At 34.6% G+C, this 14,121-nt stretch overlaps 1 protein-coding gene across 1 annotated transcript; it reads left to right on the top strand.

Moving 5' to 3' along the window:
* Positions 1-9,563: 9,563 nt before the first annotated feature.
* Positions 9,564-10,544, top strand: LOC140641053 (olfactory receptor 13C2-like). The gene has a single exon (XM_072840341.1). The coding sequence runs from the start codon at positions 9,570-9,572 to the stop codon at positions 10,542-10,544; it is 975 nt and encodes a 324-aa protein (XP_072696442.1). The 5' UTR covers positions 9,564-9,569.
* Positions 10,545-14,121: the final 3,577 nt, after the last annotated feature.

The raw sequence follows: 14,121 nt of genomic DNA, 5'->3' as shown, positions 1-14,121 counted from the left end.
AGCAGGCTCTCTGCCGGGAGCCCAATGTGGGACTCGATCCCAAGACCCTGGGATCATGACCTGAGCCAAAGGCAGATGCTCAATCACTGAGCCACCCAGGTCCCCAGACTTACACGTTTTTGATAGAAAATTACAGAAAGCAGAAATTTTAATGTGCATATTTCTTCTCAGAGGAAAAGACCAGGAGTGTTTCCTCCCTCTCAGGGTTGTAGAATAAAGGGCTGAAGAAAAAAAAGGGCAAATCACCTATCTTGATGTATCCATGTGTTTACATTTGCTGGGCAAATACATTATCACTACAATACTGATATGCTTTATTTAATACTTGAGCCTCTATAACGTTTTCCATTCAGAAAATTTATTTTGAAAATTATTCTGTTTTTTCCAATTCTTAGTTAGAGTTTTATGGTTTGGAACACATAAATTTCCTGGGAATACTGGGAAGGAATTACTTAATGAAACACTCCCACACTATCATTTAACAATAGTAAATGAAGTAAAATGACTTAATTTCTTTCTGTTTAAAACCATCCAGAGTGTATCCTATCACTTCCAACTAAACCCCGATTAATACATATGGCATATGAAGCCCTCTTTGCCTTGGTCTATTTATTTCATCTTCCACCAACCCCCATATGACTTTCTATTTATTTATTTTCTTGTGATGCTGAGTTATTTTTATTTTCCTGCCTCCATCATGCTATTTCTTGTCTTACACCATGTTGTTATTGTTTTCTCTCCCTGGAATGTTCTCTAGATTACTTACCTCTCAAAGTCTCACTCACAAATTAAGAATCAGTTCAGGTATCACCTGTCCTGGAAATTCTGTCTTGATTCTGAATTACTTGTCACTTATACTTCCTTGGCACACTAAACCACCTAAAATGATATTGAAGCATTTACCCCCATTTATTAAAATCATCTGATTACATGGATATTTTTCTCAGGACAGGTAGAGACTCCATCTTGGGCATTTTTATATTTACAGAGATTCTTACTATCAGCTTCATTGAGTAGATGTGCAATAAATGTCATGTAAACAGAGGTTATTAGAAAATATAAAACACCTAATAGAAATATTGGTAGAAGACATGAGTACAGAATGCATTTAAAAGAAAATACAGCTATTTAAGATGTACACACAAGTTAAATATCTCTAGTAATTAAGAATTTCATTTAAAGCAATGAAGAGATACTGTTTTAAGCCTTTTAGTTTAGAAAAAGAAAAACTAAATGGTCAGTGTCTAGTGATGATAAGAGCAAGAGAAAATTAGCAACATTGTAATACTGGTAGGAGCATAAATTAGTCTTATCTTTTAGATTCATAAAAATCTTCATTTATTTTGATGAAATCATTTAACTTCTGGAATTCTATTTTAACAACATAATTTGAATTTATGTTGTTAAAAATAAATTTATAAGGGTGCCTTTAAATTTTAGTTGGTTAAACATCTGACTTGATTTCAGCTGAGGCTGGGATCTCAAGGTTCTGGGTTTGAGCTCCATGTCTGGCTCCATGCTCAGTGGGAGTCTGCTTGAGATTCTCTCCCTCTGCCCCTTCCCTCTCTCTAAAATAAATAAATCAATCTTTAAAAAATAAAAAATAAAAAGTAAAATAAATAAAATTTGAAGATAAAGAAAAAGAAAAAAAATTGGTTGAAAGTAACCAGCCTTAAGATGCCTCATTAATTCTCAGAGGAGCAAATGATTTTAGTTTGAGTTATTATATTGTTCTTTATCTTTTTTCTTTTTTTAGGTAGGCTCACACCCAGCATAGAGCCCAGTTCAGGACTTGAACTCATGACCCTGAGATTAAGACCTGAGCTGAGTTTGAGTTAACCAACTGAGCCACCTAGGCCCCCTATTACATTGTTTTATAATGAAAATCAGGCTCCTTTCTGAACTATGGTTATCAGTAGGTTGTTTAATTATAGTTTATTTTCAGCTTTGCGTTTTAAACCTTTATGTATTACCTGACCATATCTTTTCCTTCTTGCCTAATTTTCTTTTCCTTTCTGCTTCCTTCCTTTAAAAAAAAATTCTCCTTCTTTTCCAATGAGTGTGTGTTACTTTTGGAGTATTTACAATGTAAACATATGTTTATTAGAAAGTCAACTTTTACTATAAGCTAAATTATAAAGTGAACATAAAATTGTATAGTAAATAATCCATACTTCCAAAATGGTTCTGTATGTGTGTGCATCTGAATGCTTGTGTGTGTGTTTGTATGTGTGTAAGAGAGGGAGAAAAAGGATCAAAGATTGAGAGAGAATTCAGCTGGGGAAATTTTGATGACAATACATGAGCTCTTTTATGATTTTTGTGTGGAACAGAGTAATAGGCCTCCTATAATTAGGTCTTTAGGGCTTTCTTTCTGAAGTCTCATATGTTTTATAGATATTTCATTTATGAAGCAGTTTAAAGTTGTACATAGAGGCTTAGAGAAGTCCTTAAGAACATTTAAATTGTGTCCTAAAGTGTGGAGCAGATTCTTTAGGTGTTTGTGGGTTTCCACAATGGGGTAGTGTTTCAGCCCGGGCTTCATGGGCAAATTTCCCCATTCCTAAAATTTATGGCTACATTTTAATTTATTAATTTTTTCAACTAGAGAAATTTAATGATGCTTTATTTGAACTAGAAGAATTTATCTTCATAATCACACTTATAATAATCATATTTCTATAAATGTCAATCAATGAATTTCTATGACAAAACGATTACACACTAGTAACAGCCTCTTTGGAGGCTCAGCTACTAATGAGGAGCCATGAAGATTGGCTGCAAATAGAAAAACAGGATGAAATTATCTGTTGTTGCTGCAACCTAGAAAGACAGACAGTATCTGGTTTGAAGGTAAGTTACTGCAAAGAAAGGAAAGAAACTCATCACCTATAAGCAAGAAATTGGTCTGATGGGTTAGAGGTGTCAAGTTTGAAAATGGGATGTTTTTCTCACTGAGAAGAGACTGTTAGGAATGGGATTTAAGGGCCTATTCACTGAGATATAGTGGGGAAAAAATAGCTATGAGACCAAAAGAGCACTTCTGTATGCAAAGGTCATTGTGCAACAGACTGAAAGGAATTTGCCCAGAAGGTATGAATTACTTTTTTATCAGTGTGTAGTTTTATAGTTCATTACAAAGTATTTGGATACCATTACCTATTTGAGGTAATTGAGGCCCACTGCAGGGTATATAGTAGACTATATATATATATATATATATATATATATATATATATATATTCTGTCCTATAGAATTAATAACAAACAAGTCTTCACTGATCCCATTGGCAAAAACTCAGTTGCATTTGCTTCAGTCAGCTGAAAACCTGGCGAACTATGTGCCAGGTACTGTCCTATGGCCTCTTTATACAGAGATCACATATGAGGACGATACTATGACCAATGTGGATCTAAAAAATAAAAATCTGAACACTATCATTTCCTGAGATCTGAAAAAGATAATTTACCAAAGCTGTGCATAGCCAGAAAGAGACCCGCTCGGGCATTATTCTAGTGTGTTTGCATGCAATATTGGTGACTATTTTTAATATTTGTTTTTCAGTCATTAGGTTATAATTATAAAACTGAGTAACTTTTCCTTTTCTTTTTTATGTTAAGAGGCTTGCTAAAAATGTTAAAATAGTCTTGGTCAAAAAAGTCATGTGTTTTGAGACAAGGAACACACTGGTACCTTACTACAACCCTATCTTTTTATAGAGTGAATTGAATTTGTTGTAAGGTATATCTTTTGGATGACTTTTCCTTTTTGGCACCTAATTTTTTGGTTTCCAGGGGATGAGAGTGAGTGTGATAAAGTGTATTAGAATTTGTATGTAGGATGAAAATAAAACCATTTGTCAGAATGCTATGTGTGATCTGATTAAGCTTTTAAGCTACATATACCTGATCTTACAGAAAAAAATGATGACTATTTAAGAGATGTAAAAAGAGTCTAACAGAAGGAAGAAATTAACAGAGAGGCATGAGAGAAACTCCACTAACAGTGGGAACCACTGTTAACACTAATTGAATGACATATACCAGCTCGTTTAATCTTGCCAACAAATAATATGGCATAGGTGTTTTTATCTTCATTCTATAGCTAGGGATGTGATAATCAGAAACATGCCCAGGCCATCTAGTTAATAAGGGGCAGAGATGGTGTTTGACTTAAGCCTGCCTGCAAGGCCTGTGTTCTTGACAGTATTATGGAATGCGCTTGATAGAATATCGTGTACCATGGAGATAGCTAATAGAACAATGGGTTTTGCAGAGATGATTTTTTATAGGTGTGCATTTACTCTCCACTATTCAAAAAAAGCCCTCATGTCCCTAATTCCCTTTGGGATTTCAAGTGGTTTGACACCTAACCCAGAAAATCTGAAAAAGTCTATAAAATGTAAATACTATCAAAAATGAAAGAATTTTGGGCAACCCAGGTGGCTCAGTGGGGCAGCCCAGGTGGCTCAGTGGTTTAGTGCCTGCCTTCAGCCGAGGGCAGGATCCTGGAGACCCGGGATCTAGTCCCACGTCGGGCTCCCTGCATGGAGCCTGCTTCTCACTCTGCCTGTGTCTCTGTCTCTCTCTCTCTCTCTCTGTGTCTCTCATGAATAAATAAATAAAATCTTTTTTTTTTTTTTAAAGAAAGAATTTGAAAAGCTGGGGTAGAGAGAAGTTTAGACTAGGAAAATCAGATTGGGCTTTGGGTGATCTCAGGGAGACTAATTGTGTCCTGAAAATGAGAAAATGGACCTGAGAGTCAGAGCAAAATACCATAGAAAGTTAGATACTGAAGGATCCTGAAGGATTTTGGAGAGGGAGGACTCTTTGGCCATGAGAATGGAACAAGAATAATAGCTAGCATTTATTGAGCTATAATTTTGTTTCAGGAATTTTACTAGCTCATAAAAGCAATAATGCATTTAATGGAAAGGAAATGACATTGGATAGAAGGATAGACCCTTAATCAAGTCAAAGAATGGTTTACAGCTTGGTAGTGGGACAGGAGATGGTGATGGGCCTAGAAATCCTAATGATATTATGTAAAGAGTCCTGAGTATTGAGAGTGTGACTTTATGTAAAGTATCTATGAGTCTTCAGTTCCCATTTAGTGTGTAATACTGGGCAAGTTAGAACAATTTTAAACATACAAGGTTGTGCCTTATGGCAATGGATGGTTTGATGTAGCATAATGCTAGAACAGTGAAAGTAGGCTATGAATCTCAAAAGCTTAAATGTTGTTTATTTTATGAATAAGAAATATATTCATTCAGTGCCAAAATTTTGAAAGTGCTAAAAGATGTATAGTAAACAGCCTACCTTCCACTCCTGTGAATAAACTGTCCATTTCTTTTTCTGGAGATAACTATTCTTGTTTCTTCTTCTGGAGATATTCTATGTGTGACCAAAAAAATTTCTATGTGTGTGTATACATACTTCAAACACTATATATATAATACTTTTTTTTACAGAAATGTTAGTGTGTCATATATGCTATTTTGAGTATTACCTTCCCACTTAATTTTTCTTTAAAGATTATTTATTTATTTATTTATTTATTTATTTATTTATTTATTTCAGAGAGTGTGCATGCAAGAGAGAGAGAAAGGAAGTGGGGAAGGGCAGGTGGGGAAGAAGAGAGAGAAAGAATCTGAAGCAGACTCTACACTGAACATAGAACCCAATTTGGGGCTTGATCCCATGACCCCAAGATCCTGACCTCAGCCAAAATCAAGAGTTGGACACTTAACTGACTGAGCCACCCAGGCGCCCCTCCACTTAATATTTCTTAATGATCTTTCCACATCAATGCACAAAAAGCCCCATATTCTTTTTGACAGCAGAATAGTATTCCATTATTTCTATGTCCCCTTTTCCTGGATGTTTAAATTGTTTCAGCATCTGCTAAGAGAAATAATATTTTCATGAGTCAAGTTGAATGTAAATCATTTTACATATGTGCCAGCATAACTGGCACATGATAATTACCTAGAAGTAAATCTGAAGCCGAAGGTTGCATGTATGCTTTGGTGATTTTGGTAGATGTTGCCAAATTGTCCTCCACAGAGGATATATAGAAGTTCCTGTCTCATCACCTTTAGGAAGCAAGTCATTAGAGGTGAAACTATGCCTTGCTATAAGATATCAGTGCATAGCCACCTAAAGAATGGGTCACAGTGAAAGATATTAGGGAAATTCTCTAGATATTCCCTGTGATTTTGTTCACTGTGTTTCTTAAAAACCTTTTTCAGAATACACACATATAAATATATAATTTATTTAATATGTTTATATATTTATACTTATATATGTAATCATATATATAAATTTTAATGTACCAACTGACATAAAGATGTCAATAAACAGGCACAATTCATATATACATATGTATATGTATTACTAATATATATTTTCTACTTATATACTCATATGTTACATGTCATACATATATTTATACAACATATATGACCATATATTGTATATATACATATATTGTCCAAAGCTGCCTGGGGCCTCTCTGGGTGCTTCTGAGATCTCTGTTCAGGAGAGCTCTTGCTTCCATAATTATGTATATTATTTCCTTGGTATATAGTCTTAGATGTAGAATTTGGTAGAAAAAGTTATGCTTTTAAAAATTTATGCAATTTTAAAAAAGGAAGTTATTTGGTTCCTATAAGAATTCATATAATATATTACATTCTCATCTGAGGAGAATTCTTGAAATATACTCTAACCCAACCAAAATATAAATTAAAATATGGTCCTGAAGAAAGAAGAGAAAGAAGAGAGAGGAATCAATGGTGATCAATGAGCAGATATACAGAGAGGTAAATACATTGATAAAGACTGTTCAAATACGTATAATGTAAGGGCTGAGGAAGAGCTCTCAAAAAGACACATTGTAAGGAAATTATAAGCACTTTTACATTGTCTCACATTTGATATAGTTGAGGACATTCAGGAATTTGAGGCTAGAGATGGAGGAAGAAAAGAATTCTGATAGCTCTGTCTTCATTTAGTGTTTGAGGGATAATTTAGAGGATTAGATAATGCTCTAGGAGAAAAAAAGTTAATTTTTATGAGCAAATGGTTGGGTCCTGTAAGTCAAATTACGAGTGTAGTCAAAGAGAAGGTAACCACATATGGAATGGCAAAAGTGAGTAGAATTAATGAAAACAAATAGTAAATGACAACCTAACCAGCAAAAATAAGGAAGTGGGAAAAAAGAGAATGCAAAATAAGTAATAAAAATAAAGCATATGGAAAGAAAATAATGAAGTACATTAATGATTGTATTTTAAAGTGAATGGATTGGATACTCATAAAAGACATAGACTATATGAGGAGATTAAATATTTAAACCCAGATATATGTTGCCTGCAAGGAGGGTACTTAACAAAGTGAGAAAGAAAAGTTCAAAATAAAGGGATGTGTAAAGCACAGGCAAAAGCAAAGCAACCTAAAAGAAAGCGGGAGTGTAATAACATTATCATAAAAGTGAAATTTAAAGTACAAAACATGATAAAGACAGGTCAATTAATAACATTCACAATTTATAAAGATTATCAGCCATAAACAACACAGAAGCTATGCATATTAAAAAAATCCTATATATACGGGCCGAGCATGCTTACAAATATTTATATAGAATTGATTAAATATAGGTGACAATATAATTATTTCACAGATCTGAATAATACATTAAATAAACTTAATTATATGTATTTATGTATGCCTGTATGTATATCTATATTTAATTATATATCTCTCCCAAAGAGAATTCGTATTTTTTGTTAATATTTATAACATGGATCAAGTGATTGGCTGCCAAACTCTACATAAATAGAGAATTACAGGTCATGTTTTCTTATCATAATAAAATAAAATTGTAAATAACAAAAATCGAACACAAAATTCTAATGACTAGGTGTGTATTCTTTTCTTAAAAAAATGGGATCAGAGTTGTTTCACTGATTCATGGTTGGATTGTTGGTGTAAAGAATACACACCTGTTGGATTAAAGAAGAAAAGGAAAGGAAAAAAATCATCTAGAAGGCAATGAAAAGAACATTTCACATTTCCCCTTTTTTTTTTTACATTTCCCTTTTTTTGAGAAGTCCTATAATATAGGAAAACCCCTTGTGAGACTAATAAAGAAAAAAAATCACTTAAGAATAGCAATGAAAAAGGAGATAGAACTTCTCACAAGGGAAATCAAAGATTATAAGGATTAAATGCAACTCTATGACAATACATTTGTAGCAAAATATAAAGTATCCAGATGAATTTCTCTCAAATCATTCTGTTGAAATCTTGCTTCTTTCTGAACAGTCACCTTTCTTGGTCTGATATTTCTTTTGAAATATTAGTATTGTCAATAAGATTACAAGGTATTCTAGTCTGCAAACCAAGTTCTCTGCAAACGATTAAGAATTTATACTCTGCAGCCATCTGGCTTGTGTTTTACCATTTATTTAGCTATATGACTTTAGGCAAATTACTCAATTTTTCTGTGCTTTATTTTCCTTCTCTATTAATAAAGATGATGATGCTAATAATAGTAATTGCCTAATAGGGTTGCTATTCAGACTAATTTAGGTAATACAAAAGCAAACCATTAACAGAGGATTGACCCAAAGTGAGAAATGTTAGTCATTATTTTGTCTTTCATTTGATTTCTTTATCCAACAAATACTTTTGAATGACTATCTCTGTGTCCACCCTGTGGTAGGTACTGGGGCTATGGAAGTAAACAAAAAAAGTACTTACCTTTATAAAGTTTACAGGCTACAATGCAAGACAGATAGTAAACAACATAATTTCAAGAAGTGGCAAGATCATTGATTTATTGTGTGGTGGTTTGTAGTCAATAAAAATGGTTTATTGTTCAGTTACACATAATGCAATGCTAATTTTTATTACAACTTCTAGTTTACATATGTGATGATAAATAGAACAAAAAGCCCAGGCTTCAACAAGGAAGACAGTTACGTTTGAATCGTACTTTGCTTTGCTGTATATTTACCTTTAGTTAAGTTTACTTAATATTTACATTTTAGTTATCTGTAAAATGTGGATAATAATACCTGTCTCCTAGCACTGATGAGATTAAGTAATTTGCGTGGTATATTGCATGTGGCTTAAAACATGTTAGTTTCCTTTTTCCATTCCCCCCTTTTTTCATATTTTACCACTCTTTGGTTCACTTTTGTTTACTTTTTTTCTTTAATGTTCCCCCCCCCCTTTTTTTTTTTAAAGATTTTATTTATTTATTCATGAAAGATACAGAGAGAGAGAGGCAGAGACAGGCAGAGGGAGAAGCAGGCTCCATGTAGGGAGTCTGACATGGGACTCCATCCCTGATATCCAGCATCACGCCCTGGGTGGAAGGCAGAGCTAAACCGTTGAGCCACCCGGGCTGCCCCTAATGTTTTCCTTTTTAAAAAAATTTCCTCTCTGGGGATATAGTACTTATAAACTGATACACATTTGAAAGTAATCATAACAAAATACATATTTTGCTTTAAAAAATTCTAATGTCTTACAGGTAAAAGAGAAACAGTAAAATGGAATGGGAAAATCAAACCATTCTGGTGGAATTCTTTTTGAAGGGGCTTTCTGGTTACCCTAAGCTTGAGCTACTCTTTTTTGTGCTGATCTTAATAATGTATGTTGTCATCCTTCTGGGCAATGGCACCCTTATTTTAATCAGCGTCTTGGACTCCCACCTTCACACCCCTATGTACTTCTTCCTGGGGAACCTCTCCTTCTTGGACATCTGCTACACCACCACCTCCATTCCCTCCACGCTGGTGAGCTTCCTCTCAGAAAGAAAGACCATCTCCTTCTCTGGCTGTGCAGTGCAGATGTTCCTTGGCTTGGCCATGGGGACAACAGAGTGTGTGCTCCTGGGCATGATGGCCTTTGACCGGTATGTGGCTATCTGCAACCCCCTAAGATATCCTGTCATCATGAGCAAGGACTCCTATGTGCCCATGGCAACTGGGTCCTGGATCATAGGACTGGTCAACTCTGCAGTACAAACGGCGTTTGTGGTACAATTGCCTTTCTGTAGGAATAATGTCATCAATCATTTCTCCTGTGAAATTCTGGCTGTCATGAAACTGGCTTGTGCTGACATCTCAGGCAATGAGTTCATCATGCTCGTGGCCACGACATTGTTTATATTGACACCACTGCTATTAATTATTATCTCCTACTCATTAATCATCTCTAGTATCCTCAAGATTCGCACTTCTGAGGGGAGAAGCAAAGTCTTCTCCACTTGCTCAGCCCACCTGACTGTGGTGATAATATTCTATGGAACCATTCTCTTCATGTACATGAAGCCCAAATCTAAAAAGACACTCAATTCAGATGACTTGGATGCGACTGACAAACTTATATCCATGTTCTATGGGGTTATGACTCCCATGATGAATCCTTTAATCTACAGTCTCAGAAACAAGGATGTGAAAGAAGCAGTTAAACACCTACTGAAGAAAATGTGTTTAACAAGTAAATGGGAAAGGGACAAGTAATTTTATAATCACAATGTGGAAATCAGTTAGGGAAACCAAAGAGCCAAACAGATAGATTCTTGCTGCTGTGTCAAATTCATCTCTCAAAACTTTCAAGGTTTTGTAGAACAGGTTCACAACATGATACACATGAAATATATTTATTCCCAAGATGGAGTTCTTGGGAATTTCTTTCCAGATAGGTCATATATATTATTTTTTGTGTCACTCCTTGGCATTGCTTTCTCTCATCTTTATGGTCAGTGAGAAACTGGCTAGAACCTTGTTTGTCCAAATAAGACTTAAAAAAAATGGGATCAGAGTTGTTTCACTGATTCATGGTTGGATTGTTGGATTTAGACCTGGTCATTTTGTAGCAACCCAGAAAGTGGAACCACCATATTGTAGATTGGCCCTTCTTTGAAAAATACTTAGGAAAAAGAGAGACTATCAATTTATAAACTTTACTTGACTCTCTTAGGAGAGGAGAATGTGCCATTCAGAGGGAGATAGAATAGGTGAAGGGTGACTGAATGGGCGTCTTCAGAGACTACTGGTTGTGGCTGATCTCTTGTTCCACACCACTATTTAGGCTTCAGAGCCAGTCATCTCTGCCTGTTCTTTGATGTCATCAATGGTGATGCAGTTCTTGGTCCAGTTTGTTTCATTCCATGCATGGATGTACACTTCCTTCATTACCTGAACTATAGCTAGCTCTGAGCTTCTATTTACTGACTGAAAGTTTGAGGAAGATATAAGGGAATGACAGCATAGAAAACGAAAAAAGAAAAACCCTAGTTAGACTTCAGTTCTCACTATTCCTAGTCTCCACCATGAGCTTTCATAAAGATTATTTTTCGTCCAACTCCTTCCTTAGTCCCTTGTCTCTTGTTATGTTAATGGGGTACATTCACTGTGTGTCTCAGATTAGAATTGTATCTTAAATTTATTATCACTCTGAGTCCCAGAGAAACATGATATCTGCCCAGAGATTGTTTCTTCTGCAGCCTGACTCCATGAACTTAGATCTGGACCTTGGAAGACATCAGGTTCAGACCAAAGCTTAAGTAGTTGCTGTCAGCCAGGGCACAAACAGAGCATGATGCCTGCTTTTTTTTTAATGAAACATCTTGTGTCTTTGGAACATGATGTTTCTAATAGAGCCAACCTTGGAATGGTGAGCAGATATTTCTATTTGCTCAGAACTAGTCTACTTAATGCCAGTTTCCCAGGTGTAAGTAGTACTAGTTCTCCCCTTCATTGTGAAGTAGCCTAGCTTGGATGATCTAATATATGGACACCCTAAAAGTAGGGTCTATTAGAAGCAGCAGGAGCATCAGAATCCAGGGAAATGATAGGAATAGCAGATCATTGTGATAGAGATCAACATTGTGATATCTGTGTCCTAAAGTAGACAGTGAACACATAATATCAGCACATGCAAGATACTACCAAGGACTCTTCAGGTTAAATGGGTGGTTCTTTTATCAAATTTGGAGATACTCTATTAGATTTCAGTTGTCCCTGAAAAATTACTTAATATCTACCCATAATAATAACTTTGTTTGGATCTGTGGACTTTTTTTCACACAATAATTAACTAGAATGATTGTTATTTTTGGTAGCTCCTTGTTAAGATAATAAAACTGTATTGTATGCTTATAAAAAATTATTTGTCCTTTTCATTTTTATTGTGGAGGGACTGGCAGCCAATTCATCTAAAATGGTATGTCATTTTTGAATAACAAAAGAATGAGGATCCAAAGCAAAGCAACTCTGTTTTCTCACTAGAACACTGCTTTTTCATCAGAAGATCAGTCTTTGGCTTTGCCTCTCATGAGGTGAGGGATATGTGGGAATCTTCTAAACCTTGTAAACTTTGGCCCATTACTCATCTTTAACATTAAAAATATTAAAATGTAATAGAGTAATATCTCCAGGAAAAGAGGAAAAATTTCAAATACTTCCCTATTCACCATCATTGCTAAAGACTCAACAGTTCTTTGAAGGTTAAATGGATTGATGGTCATGCATTTACACATGGGTTTTCATTTGTTCCATTTATTTGTATCTCTCATTGCTCAGAGACTGTTTTATCATCCTTGATATTCTTCTTGCTAATGGACTTTTAAGGCCATGAGAGATTTTCCTATTATTTTAAAGGATAAATAACTTGGAATCTTCAAAAATGAGATGTCATTTGTGATTCCATAAGTTCTGAGGTAGCTTGAAAATATCAAGATGTATTTGCTATGACTGAAAAGATTGACATTATAAGCCATACTTTCTACTCTTCACTAGATTCGGGAAAATTAATTTCTGGGATTTTATAAGCCAGGGAAAATGTACTTATTTAATATAATCTTGAGTTATTGCATCCATGAAATATCTTGACTTTAGAAGGATAAGAAGTTTCTCAAGTTCCTATGAACGGGCTATTAACTGGCTTTTTAAGTTACCTTGAGACTTGAGGAAACCATGTCCTGCACATGGAATGAATGATGGGGGAAGATCAACTAAAGCTACAAGTAAATAAATATTTTTTTTGGGGGGGGGCCAAATTTCTCCATATGTCAATAAATAGGGTTACTCTGGACAGATATAGATTTGTGTCTATAGCTTGCTTGATACTCATAAAAAAATATTGACCTGAAACATAAATATGTCAAGTCTTTAGCTGCTCCTGGAATTGCAAAATGCAATTGCAAATTGTCATTGCAATTTTGACACGAAATTTAATAAATTAATATCCATACTTTTTGAGGAGTATCGGTGTGCTTGTTTTTAGATGTTTGGGTTCAGTTAGAAGGCATGCTAACCTATCATGAATAATGCTGTCTCAACTAGTGCAGATCAGAGCAGTTTCTCATCTTTTCTGGAAATAGTTTTATCCTCAGGTATATTTTTTTCACCTTAAGTTTTTAAAGAAGCACTGTGATATGTGAGGGCCCATTAATTGGACCCCATGCAGAAAGTAGCTTGGAATATAAAATCATCAGGACAATTGACCTTGGTCTGAGTTAAATATGTGAAGTTTTCTATTGAGGTACTGCATCTCCATCACCTGGACACAAGTAATTCTGTCTCAGAATCTGCCCATATTGCAGATCTGTTGGCTAGATAAGCTCTACCCAGATATTCTATTATGATGATGTTTTCCATAATTTACTTTGAAATTTGTCAATTTGCTTTATACTTATTAGACATTTAACGTGACAGATTTTTAAAAATATATTTTTATTCTTTTATGTTCTGTCTCACTAAAATCATTAGAAATGCATTTTACAGGATGCCTGGGAGCTCATTTATACCCAGTACTAAGAAAATAAACTTTATATTTGCTATAAAGAACTAGAAATATTTGATGTCTTTTGTAATCAGCTTGTTTGTGTTACAGGAGGAATCTTAATTTTTAAGTAATCTAAAACCTAGGTTTAAATAGTCCATAGCCATCTTCAGGCACCATTACATTTTTCAAATGAAATTTTCTCATTTTACCTTATTTTTCTCAGCTCCTGAATGTGACATTGTAATAGTGTCAGAATTCATAATCAATACTAAAAGTAATGATAAATGATATAAATAATAAAAACAAAGC

The sequence above is a fragment of the Canis lupus genome, chromosome 10 (assembly GCF_048164855.1).
Source record: "Canis lupus baileyi chromosome 10, mCanLup2.hap1, whole genome shotgun sequence".
Taxonomy (NCBI): Eukaryota; Metazoa; Chordata; class Mammalia; order Carnivora; family Canidae; genus Canis; species Canis lupus.
Note: the sequence above shows the minus strand (reverse complement) of the source record. Positions and strands in the feature narration are given on the sequence as shown.

Excerpts from the sequence above, each read along its gene's own strand:
- LOC140641053 (XM_072840341.1), top strand. The coding sequence starts at position 9,570 with ATGGAATGGGAAAATCAAACCATTCTGGTGGAATTCTTTTTGAAGGGG.